This window comes from Chanodichthys erythropterus, chromosome 7 (genome assembly GCF_024489055.1).
Source record: "Chanodichthys erythropterus isolate Z2021 chromosome 7, ASM2448905v1, whole genome shotgun sequence".
Classification (NCBI taxonomy): Eukaryota; Metazoa; Chordata; class Actinopteri; order Cypriniformes; family Xenocyprididae; genus Chanodichthys; species Chanodichthys erythropterus.
Window position 1 is genome coordinate 8226370 of NC_090227.1, and position 21952 is coordinate 8248321.

Here is a 21952-nt window from a genome sequence, read left to right on the forward strand (position 1 = left end):
TATTAAATAATCGCAGCCTTTGCTAAATATTGTGTGGTTTAATTGCTATATGTTGTCCAGCCCTAGTTAAACATGAAAGTATTAGGCTGCATTCACACGGGGCGTCTGCGTTAACGTTTGACGGAGGTCGTGTCTGAAGCTTGTGTTGACGTGACCGTTATAGTGATAACAGCCAATCACATTACTTTCCGGTGTTGCATGAGCGCAATTAGCTAGCGACTGCTCTTGTGTATTTACATTAGGCGATCTGATTGGCTGACGCCTGCGTTGGCGCTTGAAAAGTTGAGAAATCTTCAACTTCTGCCGCTTGCAACGTGAGTGAAGCGACGCGACGGAACCCACAATTCAGTTCGACGACGCATGACGTCACCCGTTCAAAGTAAACGAGAAGCGTTAACGCCGACGCCCATGTGAATGCAACGTTATGCAATAATTTAAGACATTTCTCCTAATATAGAACTTTTTGGGTGTAAAGCATTCTTTAAAGGTGCCCTAGAACATTTTTTTAAAAGATGTAGTATAAGTCTCCCCTGTATGTGTCTGTGAAGTTTCAGCTCAAAATACCCCATAGATTTTTTTATAATTCATTTTTTTAACTGCCTATTGGGGCATCATTATAAATGAGCCGATTCAGGGCTACTGGCCCTTTAATTCTCGTGCTCCACGCCCCAAGAGCTCGTGCTTGCCTTGAAAAGTGCCTAAACAAAGTTCACACAGCTAATATAACCCTCAAATGGATCTTTACAAAGTGTTTGTCATGCATGCGGCGGATTATGTGAGTATTGTATATTGTTATATAGTTTACATTTGATTCTGAATGAATTTGAGGCTGTGATCCGTGGCTAACGGCTAATGCTACACTGTTGGAGAGATTTATAAAGAATGAAGTTGTGTTTATGAATTATACAAACTGCAAGTGTTTAAAAATGAAAATAGCGACGGCTCTTGTCTCCGTGAATACAGTAATAAACGATGGTAACTTTATGGTTATTTAACAGTACATTAGCAACATGCTAACGAAACATTTAGAAAGACAATTTACAAATACCACTAAAAATATCATGATATCATGGATCATGTCATTTATTATTGCTCCATCTGCCATTTTTCGCTATTGTTCTTGCTTGCTTACCTAGTTTGTTGATTCACCTGTGCAGATCCAGACATTCAAGGTATAATACAAGATCAACAAATATAAGCTGCTCTGACCCAGTGATGGTTTTTATCATTTGTCCTAAAACTTTTCATGTCACACATCCGTTGTTGTGCCCCAGTTTATTCAAACCCCCAAGTATGAGCAATAGAAGTATTCTCCACAGCTTAAACCTTGTCATTTTCTTCTTTGTAGTGTATCCTTCAGTGGAACCAGGCTGGCTCCAGGCAACATTTGAGGGCAAAACAGGACTCGTTCCTGAAAATTATGTGGTGTTCCTCTGACAGCGTCCAACCAGGAGAGGCCAAGCATTTCATGGTATCCATGGTAACATGAATTTTAGACCAAGAGCTTAAAATATATATCAAACATTAAATGATGTGTAAGTGAACTGTATGGATTAATCAATATGACACTGAATATTAAGAAATAATGTATGGTACACAAACCTCAGTGATACAGCACAAGAGTGATTAAAGCCTGAATCGCAGCTGTTATTCTAGATAAAGCTTTTGCTGAGGCCGAAATGTCTTCTGGTGGAAGCCGAACTGAAATCATTGATTGTAGATAAACAAATTTACATACACTGAGGCCAGGAGGTGTGATGTACTGCACTAATGGTCTTTTTAGGTCTACTGTGTGGTGGAATACTGCAATGAACTTTCAGCTTATAGGTCTAAGAGACAGGCTTTCTTTTATTTTAGCTTAATTCTAATGGTTTTGAAATGAAGGGAAAGAATGTTAAATGTCACCATTAATTTTTTTGAGCTGTGAATCATTGTCATATTTAAAGGGTTAATTCACCCAAAAAATGAAATTGTCATTAATTACTCACCCTCATGTCGTTCCACACCCGTAAGGCCTTTGTTCATCACAACACAAATCAAGATATTTTTTGATAAAATCCAATGGCTCAGTGAGGCCTCCATTGCCAGCAAGATAATTTACACTTTCAGATGCCCAGAAAGCTACTAAAGATGTATTTAAAATGTGTCTACAGTGGTTCAACCTTAATGTTATGAAGTGACGAAAATACTTTTTGTGCACCAAAAAAAAACAAAATATTCATCAATATCTAGTGATGGGCGATTTCAAAACACTGCTTCATGAAGCTTCGAAGATTTACGAATCTTTTGTTTCGAATCAGTGATTCGGAGCACCAAAGTCACGTGATTTCAGTAAACAAGGCTTCGTTACGTCATAAGTGTTTCGAATTTTTAATGGTTCACGTGACTTTGGCAGTTTGATCCGTGCTCCGAACCACTGATTCGAAACAAAAGATTTGTAAAGCTTCAATGCAGTGTTTTCAAATTGGCTATCACTAGATATTGTTGAAAAGTCGTTATTTTGTTGTTTTTTTGCCACACAAAAAGTTCTCGTCACTTCACAACATTAAGTTTGAACCACTGTAGTCACACGAACTGTTTTAAATACATCTTTAGTAGCTTTCTGGGCATCTGAAAGATTTAAGTGTCTTGCTGACAATGAAGGCCTCACTGAGCCATTGGATTTTATCAAAAAATATCTTAATTTGTGTTCCGAAGATGAAGGTCTTATGTGTGTGGAACGACATGAGGGTGAGTAATTAATGACAGAATTTTCATTTTTTGGGTGAACTAAGCCTTTAAGTCAATTCAGCCAAGTGTGCTGTGTGTGTGGGTTCTCATTATAAAATGACTTCCTTTTAAATGTTCAAAAATCTAATTTTTTGGATTTTTAACATTTTTAACAGAGAAACTATAACAAAATGAACACAAAATATCTCAGATCCTGCCTTATTTCTAGCTTACTAGTCAATTAATTAAATTTGTGATCTTGATCATGTGGTCAAACACTGAAACTCAAGATTTTCTTTTGGAACATTTTCAAATCATGCCAGAGAATGTGATCATAAGGTTTAGTTTATGTAGCTCAAGTGCTGTGGACATAAATTCAGGAATTTCCTTTTCAGTTATAATATTCATTTATCACATTCTGCTGTTTATATAATTTTTGAAAATATAAAGGAATAAAAAAAAAAAAATGCTAAATATTTTTAGTGGTCTCAGACTTTTGGACCCTGCTGTGTTATTGACAAATAGAATTCTACATGCAGTACTGAAATCAGACATTCAAGCACAAAGTTTTGATGGAAACTTTGAGAACAGTGAAATATTCCAATTCTGTGCTTGAAATTTCAGCATCCTTGTCTAATATTTTCTAATACACACAAAATTAGACAAAATTATTGCTATTCCTGAAAAGTCTGGAAACCACTGGCTTGGCATAGCAGTGAATGATGCCTCAGTTTTGCATCCAGGTCATGTCAGTCTTTAGAAATACTAATGAAGCATGTCCAGCTGTAATAACTTCACTGTACAAGATGTTCTGGCTGCATTATTCCTTCTGATGTTTAAAATGACAGCAACTGTCAATGCCAACAACACCAACACGGTACGTTGGTTGATGAACACGTCTTATTGTCCCCCTAATGAAACTTGTATTATGAAGATAACTGATGAAATGCTAGATGATAGAAATTTATATATGGATGATTATTTTGCAAATCATATATTTTTCTTCTTAATTCATTTTGGTTTTGTCAATAAATTTGTTTACAAAATGAGACCCACTTCTTGTCTTCCATTTAAGAAAAGATGCACAAGCTAAATCATCAGAAGTAAATCTCAGACATCAGTGACTTCTTTCCAAAAGACTTCTGACGCCGTTTCTCCTCGGATCTCTGCAGAAAAGGAGGCGACTGCCAAGATCCCAGTGTTCATTCCCAATTAAACACATGAGAATGCTCCGTGCCCTTGACTGCTGATGCTGGACCGATACTCCCTTCAGATAGGCCATCAAGGTCACAGGGAGGAAATTATAGGAGCTCCAAGAAACGTTTTTCTCATTTATGTTTTTGCCTTCTGATAAAACATTTAATATTCTGCTTTAAAAAGCAAACCAGGCTGGATCAAATTGAAGAGTGTTCCTTTACATAGGCTACACTGTGATCTCTCAGCCAATGTACAATTGAGCTCTATGTCTTTCAAGCATTGTAATTGTATGCAATTAGGGGTGTCCCTGACTACGGATTTACATAGTCGAATCAGATTACTTGATTCGAATTATTATCGATTATTTATAGATTATTATTATACACGGAATATGTAGTCAGGCCTATACCCGCGGCTTAAGACAACTTTTATTTTCTTTCACACACAGCACAGAGAAACAACTTTCTAATAAAGCAGCCAAACTGCCTGTCAAGTGATAGACGACACTAACAATGATTTTTATGTTTTAAACAAATGAAAGGCAATGTGGATAAACATTCACAGCCATGATGTACAGAACACTCTCAAAGATAGCTATAGAAGAGAATGAATAAAAACATTTTGGATCAATAAACCTTAAAATATATATAACTGCAGAATGACCACACTGCAGATAGATATGCATTTCATATGTCGCCAAATCAAATTAAATCGGCTAAATTGCCTGTGCAAGCGCAACATCGATGCACCCAACAAAAATTAAAATTAAATTAATAAAATTGTTTAATCAAACATTAATTTACAGAATTGAATTAGAACAGAACATATACCGTTCTAATACATAAAAATAGCCTAATTAAAATGAAACATAGGGGAACATAGCCTATATTCAAAACACAAGCCACAAATAGTTAAATTAGATAACCCAGAGTGATCAATAAATAAATTAAAATGAAAGAAATTATTAAAATAACGAAAGTATAGCCAGAATTGTCAACTTTTGTCTTTTTAACTGCAGAGACAATAAACGCTAAACTGGAGTGGCAGTCTTTTTAGCTAAACATTCACAGCATCCAAAAATCAAATTAGAACCGGATGAAATGTTTTGAAATCCTACGGAAGAGGATTAGGGCCAAGCAATAATGAAAAAATAAAACCATCTCGAGATTAAAGTTGTTAAATTTCGAGAAAAAAGTCAAGATAAAATGTTGAGAATAAAAAAATATTTTTATTCTCAACATTTTATCTCAACTTTTTTCTCGAAATTTAACACGTTCTTCCTCGAAATTTAACTAGTTTTTTTCTCAAAATTTAACAACTTAAATTTTTTATTATTGCTTAGCCCTTATCCTCTTCCATAGAAATCACTTGTACCCTACCCGATCGAAAAAATCCAGTCTTTCACGCGATCTGCCTGTGTCCGTTTGAGTCTTTTCAAATAGTGCGCTAGTCAGCTCGTTAACGTTGGCCGGCAGAAGCGCGCCGCAATGTTTGACGTTGTTGAGTGGTAGGACAAGAGCTGTTGGCACAGCTTGCATCATTCGTTTTTTGGATCATCTTTTACCACCATTTCAAATTGCATCCAATTCTACACTTTAGATTTTCTTAGCCCAAGATTTACCGCCAAGATGCTCCTCTATCGGTCACGGATCATGGTTCATCAAGTGAAACTTAAATCTGTCACAGGGGTGGTTGGATTTATTCAATATTCAATATTTATTAAAAGCTTCTTTCTATTAACATTTTTATTTACAGGATTAACATAATAGGATGTATATTAACCTATTGGGAGAGAACCGGGTACATATGTAAAATCAGATATTGAGCGCACCCATATCTCATCTCATAACACCTCTGCGCAGATTCGACTGTGAGATTGGTAGTCGAATCAGGCTCCTCCTATCAAAGCATCGAATCGTCGACTATTCAGGGTCAGCCCTATGCAATCAATGTTTTTTATTAGATACATCACATGTATTTTTCATTTGACGTGAATAGAGCGGTTACTGTGTAAATAAGTACAATCAATGGTGGCTGGCATTGAGAGTTTATAAAATCTGACTATGAAAATCTGAGTGAGACTGATAAGTATTTCCTTTTCATCACACTCAAACACATTTTCAAGAAAATCTAGGATTTAAAATGAAAATAAAACTTTAAAAAGGGTATAAATACGACAAACAACAATTAAGTCTAAAAAAAAAATAACTTAGAAAATTAGTTAAATCCAAGCATTACATTTTTGCACAGTTATGTGTTCACACTTGTAGTTCACTTCTCTTGGTACTTTTGGTCCGGACCAAAATAGAAAATGATACATTTAGTCCTGATTCACTTAGCGTTCATAATGTCATTTTTAACACTGAACCTACAGATACAAAACAAAACAAAAAACAGCTTTTATGATGCACTATGTAATGGTATTTTTACCTGCTGAGAACCCAGGAAGAGCTTATAAAAGGTGTCAAAAAAAAAAGAATATAGTTGCTCATGTATTGAAACAAATTAGGTTTAATATTTAAATAGGGTTACTGATATTACTTGATTATACTAATATTTTAATAGGTTACTCTAAACTGGTATGTTTGGAGTTAGGGGTTGGTTAGGACATTATATCAATTAATTTTTTTTTTTTTTACAATTAAACTAAATAATTCCTGAAAAATAATAATTAAAATACAGTCCTGAAATTGTCTCCGGTACTGCAGGAATACTGTTCTTGAGTAACTTGAAGTACTGAGTTAGCTAACTCATACATTTTGATAGCAATTAACATAAAAGTTTTAGTTAATTCACTTTTTTTGTTTTGAGGTCTTTCAAATAAGTTATTTACTTCACTGTAAACCCTAATAAGTTGTCAGAACTCAAAAAAGTTGAATGAGAATTTTTTACGTTAAGAAACTCAAAGTTTTTAGGTAAGAATTTTATTTTGTACTCTTGAACTTGAAATATTTGAGTACACTAATTTATACATTTAACTTCAAATTATCAGGTTATCTCAACATAAATATTTTGCTAGTTATAACAAACTTATTCAGAAAATGCCAACATGTTAATTTTCAAACATGTTAACAATAACATGGTATATAACACTTACTGAATGAGTACAGCAACTTAAAACATGTAACTTACCTGCTCTCAAACCAAGCAGCATGCGCCACTTGTCGCCATGCGTTAACTCTCCAAAAACACACATTAACAGAAACTCTTCTAAATTAGCATAACAAAACATTAATAAATCTCCCTTACCATTAATCTTGCACAAAAAAAAAAAAACATTATATAACACTTAATTTTAGCATTTACTCTCCCTTTCGAGTGCCGTGGGCAAAGCATGCTGGGAAATAGAAATCCCAGCCAAGTTTCAGTTAAACTTAAGTTAGTCTAAATTAAAAGAAATGAGTTCATACAACTCAAAACAATGAACCAATTCAGTTTTCTTGAAATATGTCAGTGCTGTGAACTCAAAAGAAAAAGAAAGTTCTAAATACTCATAACAGTTAATTTAACTGAACTCATTTGTTTAATTTAAGTTCATCCTACTCAAACCAATTAAGCATTTTGAGCATTAGGGTTTACAGTGTGTTTTGGTGTGCACCAGAGTTCAAATGGCAGTGTTCAAAATTCAAATGAACCTCACAAACAGAGCAATCGCACCAGAGTTCATTTTAATCTATCCAAACTGCCAAGTGTGAACACAGTCTTAAGTTATATGCTGTGTATTTCTCATAACAATGCTCAGAAAGATTGTCATGATTTGTAAAATGCAATAGCAGGTTTAATAATATAGCAGAGTACATTCTTTCTTTACCATTCAACTGTGAGAGATTGTTTTTTGTTTTGTTTTTCTCCTATTGAAAAATTGTTGATTTTCAAATAGCACATCAGATCAGAACTTATGACTATTAAAAGCAGAGGAATTGTATATGGAAAGATACATTAACTAGATGTGATACACGTACACCAGAGACACAAGGAGTCACAGACCCAAGCGTACTGTCTGGATCACATGGCTTCACTTGTTGTGAAACAGGAGGGGTCTGACCATGCCCGCCAGCACTTTTGGCAGCTGTGATGCAATGACCTCTGACATCATCTCTGGAAACTCCACCTTCATGGCGTCCGCCTGGATGTATGTGTTCAGACAGTAGAGATTGACCTTCTTCACAATCTACACAAAGATAAAGTCAACGTCACACTTCAAACTCCCCTATCACGTTTTGCGCATTCTGATATATAACAAGTGATGGCGTGAATAAAGCCGCTTCATTAGTAATGTGACCTATTTCATATTGTGTATTACGCTTGTGTGATGAACTATTCATGTGATGTATTTTACAGCTTATCTGTGTGTTCTGAAACAACAGATTAACCCTATAAGGCGTACTGTACACATTTCTAAGGCCTCCAAATTATGAACATGATCGAAACTGCTCTGAAAAATGTGTTGTACACAATCTTTTGCATGCCTTCTGCCATCTGAATGATAGTTTATACTTTTTTAGGTAGTAAAAGGCCTTGGTACATGTCTTTTTGCTGTGAAATCTTTACTGATTTTTAGGTAAGTAAGCATAAGAATTACTTTTCTATCGTTAGTAATATTTCAAAATGAACACAGACTGAAGAAACTTGGGTTTACTTGACTATCCATACATAATTTCTTAGAAAAATCATGTTAAAATGAAAAATAATGTTAAAATCAGGCTTTAAAGGATTAGTTCACTTTTAAATGAAAATTAGCCCAAGCTTTATTCACCCTCAAGCCATCCTAGGTGTATATGACTCTTCATTCTGATGAACACAATTGGAGTTATATTAATAAATATCCTAGCTTTCTAATGGTAGTGTATGAAGCTCAAGAAAGTGCATCCATCCATCATAAGCGTACTCCACAACATACTTTTTGGCCATATAAACTTATGAAACATTTTTTGTAAATTGAATACGGAAGGCACAGGGCGTAGCGTAAGCGTTTTGAACTGTGAGAGGCGTTACACTTTCTTCCTAAATTAAATACGGAAGGCGGCCTGGTGGAAACTAGATATTTTACATTATAAATTGTTAAATATAGATATTTTCCTTACACAAATGCATCGCTTCATTTCAGAAGGACTTTATTAACCACTTTATTAAAGTTTATATGGCCAAAAAGTATGTTGTGGAGTATGTTTATAATGGATGGATGCACTTTCTTGAGCTTCATACTCGTTGGTCCCATTCACTGCCATTATAAAGCTTGGATGCATCAGGATATTTATTAATTTAAAGGTGCAATGTGTAATATTTTTGCAGTAAAATATCCAAAAACCACTAGGCCAGTGTTATATATTTTGTTCACTTGAGTACTTACATTATCCCAAATGTTTCCAACTATTTGTAAATCGTGAGAAAATTGTAATTTTAACCAAGGCTCGGGGACGTGTGAGGAGTCGCCTGTCAATTGCGTCATACCCGCGTTGCCCTCGGTTTCCCATTTTATTTTGTAAAAACCATGGAAACACCAAAAACGCTTTTATATATTGCACGTTTTAAGGGAACATATGTTTTGATATATTTCTAGACAGAAAATGAATTGTTGTCATATAGCTCAACACGTTTAGTCTTATTGTTTAAATCAATTTTCTTGATTTTTTTAGAGTACCATGCTTTACCGTGACTCAGAGAAAAACACTATTTTATGAAGTCGCTAACATAGCATAATCAGATGCAGCTTTATTTTTATTGACAGTAATACATAATTTTCTCCATCATACAAAACGTTTTAAAATTAATTGCATGCCATTTATCAACACAAGCCATCCAATATTTAATATGATATTCTAAAATCGGTCAGCCTAATTGCAGTGTGTAACAGTCTCGCATCATCCGCCGAGCAAATGCACAAAGTAACCTTATAATATTTTCAACAAACTCAAATGTATCTAATATGATAAACAGAGCTGCGTTACCTCATACTCATGACCGGAAAAGCGGAAGCGGCGCCGGCGACTGTGTCATAATAAAAGTTCCGCTCCTCATGAGGCATGTGTTGCGCAATCGCTCCAGCGGCCTCGTTCAGCTCCCACAACACTCGGTCCTGCTCTGCTTCATACTACAGTAACGTTAATAATCGCATCCATGAACATGATTTCTTCCCGACTCCAATCCCTATTCTTTTGCACCGATGTCCCAAGATTCCACTCTAAAACTTGCCGTCATCAAGCTACGCCTTTGTTTTGAATAGGCTTCTAGCGACCTCTAGTGGACAGATTTATTACATATTGTACCTTTAACTCCGATTGTGTTCATCAGAAAGAAGAAAGTCATATACACCTAGGATGGCTTGAGGGTGAGTAAATCATGGGGTAATTTTCATTTTTAAGTGAACTAATCCTTTAATTGTACATCTCTCAGTCATATTGTATTGCATTATATGTTTTGGCCCCATAATAAAAACTACAGAGCTTTGATCATAAAACTAAGCATTTAAATATCATCTTACTATTATTATTACTATCTGTTATTGGGAGATACAGAGTGACAAATTATATTTATATGCAATTTATGTAATAGTCTGCTATTCTGTTATAAAATGTCATTGATTTACATTACAAGCTATCAGAATTTAATCGTACTTTTTGTCCATATAAATATCAGCATTGGCCCTGAGAATATCTGCACATTGCGCTTGAGAATAGTAAAATAGGATTTTATGAGAAACTCATTAGCAACCTTTTCAAATGATTTTTTTTTTATTTTTTTTATTCTGAAACTTAAGCATTTCCTGAGAATGACCCATGTATATTAAGTCTATAACTCCTGCTATACCTCATGCATGGCGTCCATGAGTTTGGTCAGGTGGTAGAATCTCTGTGAGCTGGCCACCATTCCTTTCTCCTTCAGCTGGATGGCTTTCACCAACTCACAGATGTAGCTCTGTCTCATTTCATCAAAATGCGATTGACTCTTCAGGCCCTCCAGAGGAACTGTCACAAATACATCAATGTTAAAACATTCAATAAACTACTGCCAAGAGTCATATTCGAATTTACCACAGCATTAGTGTCACAGATAAATCAAAGCTTCTGTAAGCTATTTCACAATGCATAAAATTTCCCATCTACTGTAAATCACTGAAATGACAGCTCTGTAACCGGTAAAAAAAAAAAAAAATCTCTTCAGTGATGTGGCAGTTTCACAGTGTTCTATTAATACAATAATGTTGCAGTCAGCACAATTGAAAAGCTTCTTTTGCATTAATGTTAATCTAATTTAAAAAAAAAAAAAAAAATGTTAGCTTGGAATTGAAACTTAGTTGGGATTTTCAAGGTCTCACGGTCTGCCAAACACATATCTCTGTCTATCCATGTGGACTGGCATGAAGCCATTGGTTTAAAATTACCCAGATTGTTAATATTCCATTCTGGAACACCGATCTGACCTGTAGAGGGTCAGATAGTAAGAGTTTTATGGGTCCAAGAGAAAACACAGAGGATTTATTACCAGTGTTAAGGAGCATCAAAGCCTTCATGCACAGATACTCTTCCTTGGTCACTTGCAAGTTAGCGAATTCTTGTGGAACAAACTGCATAGCCAAGCACAAGTCGTAGATCGGAGACCTCCTCATTTGATCCCTAAAATTTAAAGAGCTCTACTGAGTACATGCATATTTCAATGTCTGTCAGTTAATGCATATATACTGTATATACACCTGTTTACTAAATGTAGCTATTAAATATGGCAGGCACTTTCCACAAATAGGGTATGAAATAGTTATCTTATTTTGTCCGTGAAAGGAGGTACATAAACATCAGAAAATGTTGTATTTTGTTACAGTGCTCAGCGTAAATGAGTACACCATTTTAAACAATATCTCAATGAACACAAAAACAATTTCCAAAATGTCGACAAGACTAAGTTTTATCTAACATTTGTTTAACTTATAACATGAAAGTAAGGTTAATAATATAACTTAGAGAACTAAATTTTCAGTTTTACTCAAATTAGGGTGATGCAAAAATGAGTACACCCCACTGTAAGTCTCTGGAGCAAAGCTAAATTTTAGACTACAAATGTCTAATTTAACAAGACGTCAACCACAGGTGAGTCTAATTATTCATTACACAGGTGTCCAGCAGACAGCTGACTATAAAAGGGTGTTAAAACCCCTTCCCATTTCATGCTGTCAGCAATGGCGCCACATGGAAGAGAAATGTCATAAAACCTGAGAAAGAAAATTATTTCTTTACACCAGAAAGGTGAAGGCTACAAGAAGACCAGCAAAGCTTTACTTATCAGTCAGAATACTTTAGCAAAAGTGGTACAAAATTTTTAAAAAGATGGAACTGCAACTATCTCACAGAGACGTCCAGGTTATATTTACATTGAACTTAAATCCTGTACTACAGCACTGCTTTTGTACGTTTGACTGAAATGTTTACTTGTGTTTATTTCCTATTGTAAAACTTGGGTCCATTAGTGATTGTAATTTCAACTACAGTTAAAGTTACATTAAAGGGGTACTTCACCCCTGGAAAGATGAATGTGTATTTAAAATTGGTCATTTATGTAGTAGCAATGTGAAATTATTTTTTAAATTTGGAGCTTTCTAGACTGATAAAAGGCAGAAAATGTATTTTTGACTAATGTGGATGAAAGACAACAACTCCCAGAATGCACTTGTTTTGCTGCCCTTGCGAGGCCACGCCCAAACCACGCCTATCGTTTACAGGCGGCATTCAGGAAAATTCAAACAAATAAATCGTGAGTTAGTTCATACAATTACAGCGAAATGGTGCTAAATTGCTTTGTACCTGGATGTACACCCAAAACCAGGAAAGGACAAGTAAGTTTCCATCATTTTCCGATTAAGTTAAAGATTTGGAGCGATGTAAATTGGCTGCGGGCCATCAAACACCCGAAGTTTGGAGATGACACCGTCATAGAAAACCTAAAAAAACGCAGAATATGTAGTCTCCATTTCAAGCACGAGGACTACAAACCAAATATCTTTGCAATGAAGAGAACCATTCTGAAGGACACTGCGATACCATCGATATCCACTTTCCCAGAGTACGAACAGCCTGGCCTGATCTATGTCCGTGAGTAACCTCAAACGCACATATTTATGGGCGTGGTGAAAAAATGCGGAACTACCTGCTATTACTGGCTGTAGTTTTAAGCCTCTGGCCAAAAAAAGCCTCCGATGACGCAAAATGGCGATTTTTGCTTCATCGGAGGCTTTTTTACAGAATAAAAATGCATAAATCTCTCATCTCGGGCTGATATGAAGGGGGAAAGCATGCTAATTCGAAAATACTAGTGGTATTCTACTAATACAAAGCTTAATGCTAAATCCTGAAGTAACCCTTTAATATGCCATTAAATGGCGGCAAAAACTGTCTTTATGAGTAAGTCAGTCACAAAGACTTTTATTTTGAAAGGGATTGAAGGTTTTAAACAAGGACATTGTTTATACTTTAAACAACCTTATAAGACACAACTGACAAATGCATTGACTAGCGTTCTCATGGGAAATCCCCTTAAATGTTAAAAGGACAAAGACAAAGATATCGCTTTCCTCAGCAGATATTCAAACTGATTTTGTAATTATAAATATGAGATTACATGAAATATATAATCTATAGATGCAGATAATGCACTCGCTTAGTCGATCTCTCTCTCATAAAAATCTACTCTACATAATGCAATAAGCTTCAATGAAGCAGCTCAGCATTCCTTCGTTACTAGTTCTAAAGTGACGTTTTAGAATTAGTAACCAAGGCTTGGGCTCAACTGTTAATCTGTCAACTTGAGATTTGGATCCATGGCAGAAGGAACTAGTTCCTCACAAAAGAGGGTTTTTAAGACACTCCATTGTTGTTTCGTATTTATTTACACTCTTGTCCCATCAAACTGTTGTATAAATGCAACATTTGTAGCCGTGCGATATGGCTCTATATCAGCACAGCTGTGATTACCAAAGGCCGAATCACAGCCGTGCTGATATAGAGCGATATCACAAAGCTACTTGTGTGATATTGCTTATATAGCACTTCATACAATAGATTGCAGATTAGATTTACGGTATTAAACATGAAAAAACGGTGTCAGTGTCACTTTCAATTCGAATTTCAACTTCTATTTCTACCATAATTCAGCTCTCCAGTGGACGGAACCTTAGAGCCACACCTACCTATTACGTAATTGCCACGGACCAATGGTCAAGCTGCTTTGAACTCTCGAATGAAATTTGTTTTGGCTGATTTTCTTCGAAATGACATCACTCCAGTTCATTCTTCAACTTTCCTTGAAGTATGTCAGACCCTTAGCATTTGAACAGATTTTAATCCAATTGTTTTTAATGTTACTTACTGGCTCAAGACAAGATCGGGTGCAAAGTACAGGTAATCAGAGGTGACATTCTGGAATGTTCTCCAACCCAGCGAGAACAACATTAAACCCATCCAGGAGTACTGGATTAGCGTCATCTGGTCATTGATGTGCAAATTGCGAAAACCTTTTAAACACAGATGAACAAGAAAAGTCTTTAGTGAAGCCTTAGAACTCATTGTAGCATTGTACGATTCTGAAGATCTCCATTGTTTGTGCTTTGATCTCATAGTCAATCAGTAGGTAATGACTCATGAACGCTAGTCTCTCTTAATCTAAAATGTTTGTTAGGCTGATTGTGGTGGGGTTACCTGGAAGAGACTTGGACCATTTGACAATCCAGAGCAGCTGCCTCTCACAGAGTCTGTTGAGACTGTTGAGGAGAATGTGGGGAAGCTCTGGTTGCGAGCTGTCGTAGCCAGAGTAGACCACCTGTGGCTCAATGCCCTCCAGAATGCTGATCATCTGCGGGGCCAGCTGCAGCTCACGGATGGCTGGCATACTGGGCAGGGAGGACACAGTTTGACCATCAGCCAGCAGGGTTAACGGACCCTGGAACATCAGTGATGGACTCAACCCCGTGACCTTCATACTTACAAACCGCTTCATCTTACGGCCTGAAACACACAAATGCACTTTAATGGGGATTCATATTGATCATCTTGTTGCTCTTATAGAACGATATGCTACTGCACATTAAAATACTAATTACTTGTGATTCTTTAGAGTGTCTTGCTTAATGATCTTAAAGACGGTCACTATTTCAATTTATTTTTCTTCAAATTAAAGGTGCAATATGTAAGATTTCTGTCTGCTAGAGGTCGCTAGAGTCCTATTGAAAACAAAGGCGTAGCTAGCAACTTTGAGCGCAAAATCTTGGAACATCTTGGGTCTTCGCCTCAACGTTCTGTAAAAAAGATTCGGGATAGGACTCAGGAAGAAATCATGTTCATGGATGCGATTATTAACGTTACTGTAGTATGAAGCAGAGCAGGACCGAGTGTTGTGGGAGCTGAACGAGGCCGCTGGAACGATTGCGCAACACATGCCTCATGAGGAGCGGAACTTTTATTATGACACAGTCGCCAGTGCCGCTTTTCCGGTCATGAGTATGAGGTAACGCAGCTCTGTTTATCATATTAGATACATTTGAGTGTGTTGAAAATGATATTATAACGTTACTCTGTGCGTTCGCTCAGTGGCTGCTGTGAGACACTGTAAAGCAAGGTAAACCCATGGAAACCGAGGGCAACGCGGGTATGACGCAATTGACAGGCGACTCCTCACACGTCCCGGAGCCTTGGTTAAAATTGCAATTTTCTCACGATTTACAAATAGTAGCAAACATTTGGGATATTATAAGTACTCAAGTGAACAAAATATATAACACCGGCCTAGTGGCTTTTGGATATTTTACTGCAAAAATATTACATAATGCACCTTTAATGTATAGTTTACCCAAAGATATCCTTTACTCTTTTGAATGTCAATCAAACCTTATGGATTTTTTGTTGTTGTTGTTGTTGTTTTGTGGAAGACAAAAGGAGAAGTTTAGCAGAATGTCCAGGCTGCTGTTTACAAGTGAGTGGGGACTGAGGCTCAACAAGCATCAAAGAGATTTGAGAAGATTTCAGTCTGTTCCTCACAAAAAATTACACCTAGTGCAAATAGCAAATAGTCTGCAGAGGCTATTATCACTAACTCCGTCTATCATTTTCTGATTGAGCAGACAAAATTACTAAAGAAATCCATCTGATAACAGGATCTGTGGAGAGTAAGGTGAGTAATGTTAGCTTTTACACAAACAACCCGAGTTCGAATTCGCTTTTTCCGAACTCATTCCTCTCCCTTTTCCCATAGCATATCAGCTTAAAGAGGCATTTATTTAAAAAATAATAAAAAGAAGAAAGCATTCGAAAAGTGGAAACCAGCTAACGGTTATAAAGTGTAACTAATTAGCATCTATCGCTATTTGCACTTAGTGCCATAGCCGCTGCTAAAAAATTATTATATGACTTCAGAAGATTTTTTGGTCCCACTTTGTATATTAAGTGGCCTTAACTACTATGTACTTGCATCAAAAAATAAGTACAATGTACTTATTGGGTTCATATTGAATTGCAAAACACATTTGCAGCTATTGAGGTGGGATACGGGTAAGGTTAGGGAAAGCTTTGGTGGTATGGGTAGGTTTAAGTGTAGAGGTAAGGTGTAAGGGATTGGTCAGCAGTGTAATTATAAATGTAATTACAGAAATTAATTACAGATGTAATTACATGCAAGTGTTTTTAAAATATAAGTACAATGTAAAAACATGTATGTACACAATAAGTTCATTGTATCAAATGATTAATTTAAATGTAAGTACATAGTAGTTAAGGCCACTTAATATAAAGTCATAGTTATCGAACTCATGTGAACACCTTTTATGATACTTTAATGGCACGCTTTGATTTTGAAAGCCCAAGTCCTCATTGACTTTCACTGTACATAAATAAGTAGCTTGGACATTGCGCTAAACATCTCCATTTGTGTTTCACTAAAGAAATAAAGTCATTTGGGTTTAGAACAACATGAGGTTGAATAAATTACGTCAGAACTTTCATTTTTGGGTAAACTACAGTAACACTTTTACAATAAGGTCCCATTTACTCACATTGGGCAATACGTTTGATATAGTATTTATTACTCTTTGTTAATGTTAGTTAATACAAATACAACTGTTTATTGTTAGTTCATGTTAGCTCAGGTCCTTTAACTAATATTAAAAAATACATCTTCTGATTTTAGTGATGTATTAGTAGATGCTTAATTAACATTGCATTACCTAAGATTAATAAATTATTTAGAAGTGTTTTGCATTGTTAATTCATGTTAACTAATGTAATTAACTAATGTTCACAAATGAAACCTTATTGCAAAGTGTTACCAACAATACTTAAGATTGGCCCTTTAGAGAATATTCAGTATTTTAACATAATGACTGTCCATTAAGTCCAAGAAGCTTATGTTTTTAATATATAAATACAAAGCTTATATTCAAAAAGTGATACCTCCAAGCATCATCCCTGCCTGGTAGCACTTTCTAAGACGACATGCGGGACAATTTTTTCTCCTGATTTTATCAACAATGCAGTCATTTCGTCCCGCACACAGGTAGTTATGGTGACCTACACAAAAGAAAAAGGAAAAAAAAGATTTTTTTTTTTTTTTAAGGAAGATGATTTGGAGATTACAGCGAGAGAAAAAAAGAAAAAGGCACAGAGTGAATTGGTTTGAAGCAAGGCTGACAGGGCATAGTGACATGGCCATGGTGAGACATAGTGGCTCTTACATATCTGTCCTCAGCGATAAGAATAACAAGAAAGAACACTGTGAACATTGGTCCAAATGATAATTACCTTCTTCTGGGACACTGTATACACACTGACTCACAATCTTCGAAACATGAAATAAAAATTTCTGTTTGCAACAACACTTTACAAAAAAACCCTGATATTAAAATAATAATAAAAAAAACATGCTAAAACCTTTTTTGTGGTTGTTTTGTGGTTTGTAGTCCACGTCGGTTTACATCCTGTTTAGGAAGTTTCCCATTTACGAAATACATCAACACAGATGGGGTCTTCAATATTCTAAGACATATTGTACTATTTGGTAACACTTTATTGTAAGGTGACGTAGTTACACGTTATTACACATACTTACTATAGTAATAACGTAAATAATGCATAATTACAACAAGTAACTAACCCTAAACCAAACCCTAACCATAACTCTACAGTAAGTACATGTAGTTAATTATTTTTACTCTGTACTTATTTTGAGTAAGTATACTATAACCACGTCACCTTAAAATAAAGTGTAACCTCCTATTTTGACAGAATTATAACAGTTTTAGCACAATGTTGCTCACCCTCAACAGCTCTCTTGAAAAACACCTTGCAGCTTCCACAGGTAAGAACTCCATAGTGACAACCCGAAGCCTCGTCTCCACATATAACACACAGTCTTTGAGATGGAACCCTGAATATAAGCAAGACACAATGTTCTCTGGATGGTGTAACCAAACCACATCCTAAACGACAGTGGCTTAAACATGTATTTAGACCGGATGGTTTAAAACAATTCCAAATGTAATTGCAAATAGCTGTAGATTTGTTTTTGTCTAATACAATAAAACTTCCACAAGCATCCACATACTAAGATAGGCCACTGTACATTATGTTCTGACCTTTGACCTTCAGATTAATGAGCTAATGGTTCGCTTATTCAGTGCTAAATTATGTTCTCAGGTTCCAGCTCACTTCAAGTGGATCCAAAAATCTTGATGTGCTGGTTCTGATGTGATGTAAAATGTACAAGAGGAAGGCAGTTTTTAGGAGCAGAATTAAAGGATTAGTCCACTTTCAAATAAACTTTTCCTGATAATTTACTCACCCCCATGTCATCCAAGATGTTCATGTCCTTCTTTCTTCAGTCAAAAAGAAATTAAGTTTTTTGATGAAATCATTCCAGGATTATTCTCCTTATAGTGGACTTCAATGGCCTCCAAAAGGTTGAAGGTCAAAATTACAGTTTCAGTGCAGCTTCAAAGGGCTTTAAACGATACCAGACGAGGAATAAGGGTCTTATCTAGCGAAACGATCAGTCACGCAACTTAAATGGCACTAGTTCCGTTTTTTTCCGTAAGTTGAATAGGGAAGGTGTAGGACATACGGCGTAAGCTTTTTGAAGAATACAGAAAGCAGAAGCATGTGCAAGGCGATCATTTGTGTTTATAAAGAAAATGACCGATCGTTTCACTAGGTAAGACCCTTATTCCTCGTCTGCACTAAAACTGTCATTTTGACCTTCAATCGTTTGGAGGCCATTGAAGTCCACTATAAGGAGAATAATCCTGGAATGTTTTCATCAAAAAACGTAATTTCATTTCGACTGAAGAAAGAAGGACATGAACATCTTGGATGACATGGGGGTGAGTAAATTATCAGGAAAACTTTATTTGAAAGTGAACTAATCCTTTAAGCACCCTTGATTTAGAGAATAACTAAAATATGATAGCATATTTTTTTAATCGTAAGAGGAATTCAAACTGAATTTGCAACACCCCATGTCTGAATATAATACATTTAAAAAATGGGCAAAAACAGATCTTAAATCATCTGTCTCCATCTTGTAAACGTCCTTCATGTTCGACTCCATTTTGAATAATTTGAGGTGAAACAGAGCATTCTGGGACATGTTGTTCCATCATGTGCCATAAAATTAGTTAATTATATATATATATATATATATATATATATATATATATATATATATATATATATATAATTCAATCTACACACATTTCATTTCGACTTCTTTTAATTAATGCACTTCTGCGTCATGTTTCTTAAATTCAATTCTGAATGGCGCACAACATCGTTCTTACCCTGAGAAAGCCGAGTAGACTGTCTGTGAGCGCGGGATGACGCCATCTGCTGAAGAGTATCCAGCGTGCTCGTCATTCACATTAGTGGACTGATACCAGAACGGGGAGCTCGCGGGGGAAACCCATTTAGAAATGTCCGATTTGGACATCATGGGAGCTGCGCTTGTTCCATCGAAATTCAGCATACCCCTGCCAAAAGAAGGTGATACTCTTCTCGGAGGTGGCAAAACCAATGTAGATTGATTCATGTCCAACTGAAAGTTAGAGGAACTGTCCACAACTACCTGTTGGGCAGCTTGAGATGAAAGCAAAGCGGAATACTCTTCAATAAACCCACACAGCTGTTTCCTTTCGATAGAATCGTAGGAGCTTTCTAAGGCGCTTATGTCAAAATCAGTGTTAGGTGGCTCCATAATGAGAGACTGTTCTTTCTCATCTTTGATAAACGAACTCTCTGGAAAAGCTGTCTCCTTCGGCAGAAGCGCTTTTGCGCTCCACTGTCCGGTTTCGATTTTCAGAAATTCATCTACGTGATCAGTATACGTTTTAGTACCGAGAGGCAAGTCAAGCATAGATAGTTGATCCAGAGAGTCGCTGCTTGTTCCAGGCGCGCAGCCGCGTAAAGACCCCGCATGTCCAAAATTACGCACGGAGACACTGCCGTGCCCAAAACTCACGTCCGTATATTTCTCCATTAAATTACTTACTTCAATCCTCATCTCTGTGGAATCAGCGAGAGAAGTGTTCACAGTGTCCATTCTACTGTTAGTTTTGGTTTCCATTATCACAAATCTGGAAATGCGTCCTCTCTGTTTGGTTGGAAGTTGTGATCTGTGGCGTATAACCGTCTCTGTGTATTACTCCTTGTGGTGAGAGGCTGTACAAAAATGTCCAAGCAACTTATTCCTAAATATTAAACAACAACCACTCTAAAAAATATGCTTTATTAATTATAATGTTTATTTTATAATATAAAATATATGATATTTGATATTGCCTTGATGTAGAAATCATACTATATTTAATTAAACTATAATTCCTATGTTAACAACTGTGCTGCCTCTTATTTTTAATTTATAAGAGTTTTTGAGTAGACTGTCTATATCAAAACAAATTAGAGGTCAATTTCTTACCTTTTGAGTATAAGTCAATGACATAAAATTAAATATAGACTCATGTAAAAGTGTGATGGGCGAAGACGCCAAAATATCATGGTAGTGACCTGGTAGTCATGGATAAAATGCTGAAATATTATCCACAATGCTCCAGACGCATGCTCCACAGACTGTGTTCAGCACGAACGGGGAGAAAGATGTCCTTCTAATTTATCTACACAGAAGTTACACATGGAGTGGGTTTGACAAGCAATGTTTCCAGATTGAATATAAAAACTATGTACTAAAGTATCTGTCTGCTTCATAATTCAATTGAAATGTGTGTGATGTCTGAACTTCAGAAGAAAAGGAAAAAAAAGTACTAAGAATATAGGCTGGTTTTATATTGTAAATCATCTTTTTTTTGTGTGGTGACTCATTAATGTGATGTGAACATCCTGTACTTGTGTGCCTAGTTCCAGAAGGCCGGTTAAAAGCTCTCTTTGAAGCTCATTTCCTCACAGCAAAGTCTTATTTACTCATTTTCACACCAAATGATTTTCCGCTAAAGCATTATTTTAGCCCAGGTGTCTGATGAAGGAATAAAGTTTAATTATCTTTTCAAAGTGTCATTTTCATAATCTTCTTTTACTATGTTTGACTAATAAAAACAATGTTCTGTGACATCCTGGTTTTCGATTTACTTAAAGTGAATAATTGACAAGTGCCAAACACATCAAACTTTGTTCAAATCCTTAATCTTAAAGTCAAATCAAAATGTACTATTCTTATTTTTTATGGAACATTGCAGAATTTATTATAAATGATTTATCTGTGCACATAATAATTTTTTTTTTTAATTCATGCACTCTCATAATCTTTCATTTAAAAACTTCTCCTCCTTCTTGCAGCGGCATCTCTTCCCTTCTCTGATGACATGTTTACTGGCTCGAGGGCGGGGCAACCTGTCACTCACATGAGATTGATCAATAATAATTCCTAATAGACAAAAATCCTAAATTTTTTCTTGTTCAAGAAACAGTTTCACTCGGATATACACTGCTCAAAATTTCAAAAAATTAAAGGAACACTTTGAAAACACATCAGATCTCAATGGGGAAAAATATAATGCTGGATATCTATACTT

General features: G+C 35.8%; 2 protein-coding genes across 7 annotated transcripts in view; one reads left to right on the forward strand and one right to left on the reverse strand.

The window, feature by feature from the left end:
• Nucleotides 1–3749, forward strand: part of LOC137023097 (rho GTPase-activating protein 42) — a 165064-nt gene extending 161315 nt beyond the window's left edge. For all 4 annotated transcript variants that reach the window (XM_067389737.1, XM_067389738.1, XM_067389739.1 and 1 more), the window contains one exon: nt 1349–3749. In XM_067389737.1, the coding sequence (XP_067245838.1) occupies nt 1349–1437 (89 nt within the window). In that variant the 3' untranslated portion in view covers nt 1438–3749. The remainder of the gene's footprint in view (nt 1–1348) is intronic.
• A 1439-nt stretch (nt 3750–5188) lies between these two features.
• Nucleotides 5189–21139, reverse strand: pgr (progesterone receptor). 3 transcript variants are annotated; one of them, XM_067389743.1, is made up of 9 exons: nt 20845–21139; nt 19712–20588; nt 18194–18303; nt 17331–17447; nt 14589–14894; nt 14260–14404; nt 11389–11519; nt 10714–10871; nt 5189–8077 (listed from the first exon to the last, which is right to left on the reverse strand). In XM_067389743.1, exons 2-9 carry the CDS (start codon nt 20491–20493, stop codon nt 7922–7924), a joined length of 1905 nt encoding a protein of 634 aa, XP_067245844.1. In that variant the 5' UTR covers nt 20494–20588; nt 20845–21139; the 3' UTR covers nt 5189–7921. The 3 variants fall into 3 exon arrangements, with proteins under 3 accessions (XP_067245844.1, XP_067245843.1, XP_067245845.1); XM_067389742.1 differs by having other exon boundaries at nt 19712–21139; XM_067389744.1 differs by lacking the exons at nt 11389–11519; nt 14260–14404 and having other exon boundaries at nt 19712–21139.
• Nucleotides 21140–21952: the final 813 nt, after the last annotated feature.